Here is a 6,000-nt window from a genome sequence, read left to right as displayed (position 1 = left end):
CCATTTAGGCACATTTAAATAACTATTCAAACTACATTTAAACAAGACACACAGTCTACATAATACAATTCCATCCTTGAGACCAGATTCTAAATACTGCTTCAAGTGTTTTTTTAAAGTCTGCTTACTGTTATTTAATTTTTTAAAAATGTAGTTGTTCCACATCTGAATAATTCCTAGTATTATTAGAAAAATAAATAGGCTGAAACAAAATACAAGGTGAAACAGGATGGTGAAATATGCCCCTAGAAGTGGGTAATAAGAAATAGCACTGCAGACATTTCTGGTGTAGTTCAATTTTAATGTGATATTCCTTATTTTGCAACAGTAGATCTTAATTAATGCTTTCTTATTAAGCAAAGTAACCTATTTAAAGAGCCACTTTGAAATCACATGTTTATTATTCATCATCTGGAGGAATTCCTAGCTCTTCATCTGTCCACAAAGAAGAATCTGGGTAAGGAAAGTGACCCTGTTAGGGAAAAATAGAAAAGTTGAACATTTTAGGTTACTTTCCAAACAGAAAATTGTTTCACAGCCTTGAGTCAAGCACTTCTGCAAGCAGACAAAATCAGATAATCCCAGTTTTGGAGCATAGCTGTAATCCAATAATACTCCAGGGACACATAAAAGCTAATATACAGCTTTCTTCCCCTTCCAAATTCAGCCTCCCAAAGCTGATTTTTTTTTGAAACTGTCAAAAGCAGATCACTCAGTATGACAGAATTGGTGTTTTGAGAAAAAATAAAATAAATCTGAGTAGAATTTTGCATTCCAATTTTAGGATACCTAAATAATCTTAAAAAGCCATATTCAGCACTATTAGGAGAAGTATAACAATTCTCCAATTTGTCTTTAATCTTGTTTAGTCAGTCTTGGTCTGAACAGGCTACATTATATACATTCTATGGAGTGGGATTTTTGGCCGATTCCAATTAATATTGCAAGTGTCTCAATGTAGGATTACAAACAATTATTTAAATGTTCAAGTCTCTGAATGCTATCTGTTGAATTCTGCCATCAATAAAGATTAGCAAACACAATCCAAGCCATATTTAACGAACACCACAAAAGAAGCTAGAAGCCATCACTATAGCAGATAGGAAGAATAAAACGAAATACTAGCTGGCATGGGAATAATAGTAAGAGGACATGCAAAAGTTGGAAACACGCTTTGTCCAAGGTTTGGTATCTTGTACAAATTCCCAAAGAAGCAAGAAATAACCATGTATAATCAAGGACAAGACTGCTCTTTTCCTAAATCTAATACTGTTGGTAATACTGTACAATATGCAGGAAAAAGTAATCTTATGTGCACAAATCAATATAATAAATTACTTGTTTGCCATCTCTAAGAGAACAAGTACAAAGTACTCTTCAGCTGGTTGGGATTTTTTTTTCTATATACTCCAGGTCACTGTTTCTTCTACTCTTCTACTCTACTACATAAGTGATTCACATTTAATGACCACTCGTTCAGTGACCATTCAAATTTAAGATGGCACTGAACATGCAGTAGTTATGACTGTACCTCATACAGGCAGTTCTTGACTTACAACAGTTCATTTAGTGACTGTTCAGTTACAACAGCAGTGAAAAAAGTGACTTATGACCGTTTTTCACACTTAACAACCATTGCAGCATCCCCATGGTCATGTGATCAAAGTTTGGATGCTTGGCAACTGGCTCATACTTATGACAGTTGCAGTGTACAGGGTCAGGTGATCAACTTTTGCGACCTTCTTATAAGCAAAATTAATGGGGAAGCCAGATTCACTTAACAACCACGTTACTAACATTTCAGCTAAAGTAACCTTTCTCTGTTTGACTTCCAGAATTTTTGACAGACGAATAACAAGTCTTCAACATTGACAATCCTGGTTGAAGCTGATGACACTTGAAGAATAGAACATCTAGATGGTTTAAGTTGGGGTAAACCTCACGAGACAGTCACTTGTCTGAAACGGTATAGGTTCTCCTGCTCCAGCAGGAGGCTGGACTAGAAGACCTCCAAGGTCCCTTCCAGCTCTATTCTATTCACTAGAAAATTGTCTTTAATGCCCTAAAAGTCCTCCTAAAAAGACTGTTAATGAGGAATATATGAGATTTGGTTGGAGATGCATAAGGATGATTATTATTAGCTTGATGCTCCAGATAAGGTTAAGTAGACAACGTGTTACACTAAAGTGAGCTCCTAGTCTGGGCAGCAGGATTCTACAAAGCTCTTGCATCTTGAGAGATAGAACATGCTCCTGTGGTTCATGTGTGTTAAAATAAACATGTGTTCATGTGTGTTAAAATAAACATGTGAGACAAGTGAAACAGAATGGCCTTTCACCCAGCTGTTATATTACAATATATTCTGTGTTAAGAAAGCTATTCCTTTGCAGTAGTTTCCAATTTAACAGCTCTTACCAGCACTTCATCCGAGTCATGCCAGAAGCGCCACAAAATCCAGAACCACATGAGACTACTGGCTGTTTCACCAATTATTACTGAAAACTGTGGTGGTGGTAAAAATTGACGGTAGTGACTATTAACATGTACACCTTCACTTGCCCTGCAAGACAAATACAAAGCAGCCAGCAGTTCTTTAATCTCAGTTGTATATGTTTAGCAGAATAACAAGGAAATTGGAAAATAAGGTACTGAATGCAGGATTTTACTAAATGGGAATCCCCACTGTACTGCGTCATGGGACAGATGAGAAAACAGTGGCTTTCTGTGACAGATTTGACTGGAATTAACAATTTCAATACAACATATTCTGTATTTTGCCATTTATAAGCATACTCCCAAAACACAATGCCACATTTCTAAAATGCTTTAGAGCATTCAGTACATCATACATTAGCTAATTAATCTTTGCTATCACTTAAAGATGGTTTTTTATTTTTACTATGATGGAAGAGAGAGGAGAAAAAATGAGAGAATTTAGAGAAAAAGAAAGAAATATTTTACAAGTATTTACTTCTGAAAAAGGCATCAAAATAAACTTCTGTAAAGTAAGAATATCCATTCCCATTTCACTGACGCAATAAATGTTTCAGAACCTACTAAGCCTCACTTCCTTGTGCAAACCAAGATCTTTCTTTCACTTTGTGGCTACCTTGGATGCAGATAACTAGGCTTGTTATTATCTGCATGATAAAGGTAAAGGTAAAGATTCCCCCGCACAGGCGTGCTAGTCGTTTCCGACTCTAGGGGCCGGTACTCATCTCCGTTTCAAAGCCGAAGAGCCAGCGTTTGTCCGAGGATGTCTCCGTGGTCATGTGGCCAGCATAACTAGATGCCAAAGGCGCACGGAACACTGTTACCTTCCCACCGTAGTGGTCCCTATTTTTCTACTTGCATTTTTACGTGCTTTCAAACTGCTAGGTGGGCAGAAGCTGGGACAAGTAACAGGCGCTCACTCTGTTATGCGGCACTCGGGATTCGACCCGCCAAAATGCCGACCTTCTGATCGACAAGCTCAGCGTCCTAACCCACTGAGCCACCGCGTCCCATAGATCTGCATGATAGGCAGGTATATTTTTCTCCATAACTTTGGCAGAGAAACAATCACCACATATCTGAAACCCAATACATTTATGCCTTTTAATATTATTAATGAATGTATTTGTGTATGTGCACCTTCAAATCCAATTTTGATTCCTGCCAATTGCCTGGACTAGTTCCTGAAGAGTTTTTGGCAAGGTTTTGCAAAGTGGCTTGCCACTGCAGGCTCCCTAGAGCTGAGAGAGTGACTGGCTAAGGTCAACCAGCTGGCCTTGCATCCAAGACAAGTCTAAGACTTCTGATCCCCCAGTTTCTAGCTTGGTGCCTTAAACATGCACAAAACATGCACAAAGCTTTTTCATAGGAGAGTAGAGTTTCCCTTCTTTGCAAGTTTGCATGTTTTCCGTCTACAACAGGGGTCTTCAAACTTGGCCCTTTTATGACTTGTGGACTTCAACTCCCAGAATTCCTCAGCCAGCATGCTGGCTGAGGAATTCTGGGAGTTGAAGTCCACAAGTCATAAAAGGGCCAAGTTTGAAGACCCCTGGTCTACAATATGCTGTGGCTTTTTCCTTTCCCATCGGAAGTGTTCAAAGTTAATCCCTTCAAATGCTAGAAAGGGTGCAGAGAAGACCCACTTATGCCATTTTATATGCCTTAGTTCAGGGGTCTTCAAACTTGGCCCTTTTATGACTTGTGGACTTCAACGCCCAGAATTCCTCGGCCAGCGTGCCTGGCTGAGGAATTCTGGGAGTTGAAGTCCACAAGTCATAAAAGGGCCAGGTTTGAAGACCCCTGCCTTAGTTAATTGTGAATCTGCCTTTGCGCCTCAGGAAAGCTTATTAGGCCTTTTGATGAAGTGTGCTCGCTTGGAAAGGGGCTACCAGAGCCCGATTTTTCCCTACAGTGGAAAGGTGAACTCAGGCAACAACTCACCCGGACACGCCGGGGCTCAGCCTTTTTCCCTTCTCTCACCTGCCCCAACCCCCGGGCTCGCCAAGCTGCCTCACTCACCGCCGCACTCCCGGGCGCGGGCCCAGCTTGCTTCCGGCGCGCACGAGTCGACTCAGCAAGCTCAGCCCTCCCGCCGTTCGGCACAGAGGCCCGGCCATCCCGGAGGCCGCTAAGACCTGCAGCCACCACCAAGGTTATTTACGGTTGTCGGGCTGACGGAAGCTCCCGGTAACCCGCGCTCTGATTGGCTGGAAGGTGTGCCTGTCTTTTAGCGCGCTCCAATGGGAGTCCCGGAACAGTTCCCCTGACGGAACTGGATACGGGTTCTTTTAGAGCAGGAGGGTCTTCAAACTCGGCCCTTTTATGACTCATGGACTTCAACTCCCAGAATTCCTCAGCCAGCATGCCGGGCTGAGAAATTCTGGGAGTTGAAGTCCATGAGTCATAAAAGGGCCGAGTTTGAAGACCTCTGTTTTAGAGTCTGGTCCAGGAAAAAAAGAGGGTCGTGTTTGGTTATCGCTCGCAAATTGTCCCCCGTGAGTGGAACCGGAACATTCACTGATAAAAAGTGAAACAAAGATTCTTCCAAGTTGGGCTGGATTCCTGGAACTGCATGGACACAAAACTCCATGAAGTCTACACCAAAGTCCAAGTATATATTTTTTTGGTAAATAATTTTTTATAAAACCACCTCCTGTCATTTTTTTTAAAAAAAATACAATTTCAATTCAGCCCGGGTACTTCCTCCCATCCCACCGCTATGTCAGTCCTATTCTGCTCTGCTCTTTTGAGATCCGTCGAGGCTGACTGCTGCGGGCGGGACATGTTGCAAACGTGCAGCAGAGGGTTGTCCTTCCCAATAGAGGTGGCTAGAAATGGTTTAGTCCAGGGGTAGGCAACCTCGGCTCTTTTATGACTCATGGACTTCAACTCCCAGAATTCCTGAGTCAGCTATGCTGACTCAGGAATTCTGGGAGTTGAAGTCCATGAGTCATAAAAGAGCCGAGGTTGCCTATCCCTGGTTTAGTCTGTGGTGCCTGGTGGTTGCTAGGCAGCGAGGTGGTGATTTGGATTCTGGTGAGTTGGGAGACAGGCAGAGGAAAGGGGTGACCGGAAGCAGCAGCCTACAAGAAGAAGGTGGGAGGTATGTGCAAATATGATGGATGAACAGTAAGTACAGCAGAACAAGATACTGCTCTGTTTCTTAGAAATTAAAAAGACAGGGATATAGCATTGCTATGGATAGGGAAACTTCCCAGTAGTATTATCATTTGCTCTTTTTTGTATTTTTGTGTTTATATGGTTAGTCTGGAGGATGAAACATACAGGAACTGGGTATCGTCTAGTACAGGGGTAGGCAACCTCGGCTCTTTTATGACTCATGGACTTCAACTATGCTGATTCAGGAATTCTGGGAGTTGAAGTCCATGAGTCATAAAAGAGCCGAGGTTGCCTACCCCTGGGACTCTAGTACTTTAACCAGGAGAAGGACTAGGAGCTACTTGAGAGCAGTCTTCCAATATTTGAGGAGCTGTCACAGACAGGAGG

At 42.0% G+C, this 6,000-nt stretch overlaps 1 protein-coding gene across 1 annotated transcript; it reads right to left on the bottom strand.

Moving 5' to 3' along the window:
- Positions 1-280: 280 nt before the first annotated feature.
- NDUFB2 (NADH:ubiquinone oxidoreductase subunit B2) lies at positions 281-4,713 on the bottom strand. The gene is made up of 3 exons (XM_083366508.1): positions 4,513-4,713; positions 2,416-2,560; positions 281-472 (listed from the first exon to the last, which is right to left on the bottom strand). Exons 1-3 carry the CDS (start codon positions 4,608-4,610, stop codon positions 401-403), a joined length of 315 nt encoding a protein of 104 aa, XP_083222634.1. The 5' UTR covers positions 4,611-4,713; the 3' UTR covers positions 281-400.
- Positions 4,714-6,000: the final 1,287 nt, after the last annotated feature.

The sequence above is a fragment of the Vipera ursinii genome (genome assembly GCF_947247035.1).
Source record: "Vipera ursinii genome assembly, chromosome: 6".
Classification (NCBI taxonomy): domain Eukaryota; kingdom Metazoa; phylum Chordata; class Lepidosauria; order Squamata; family Viperidae; genus Vipera; species Vipera ursinii.
Note: the sequence above shows the minus strand (reverse complement) of the source record. Positions and strands in the feature narration are given on the sequence as shown.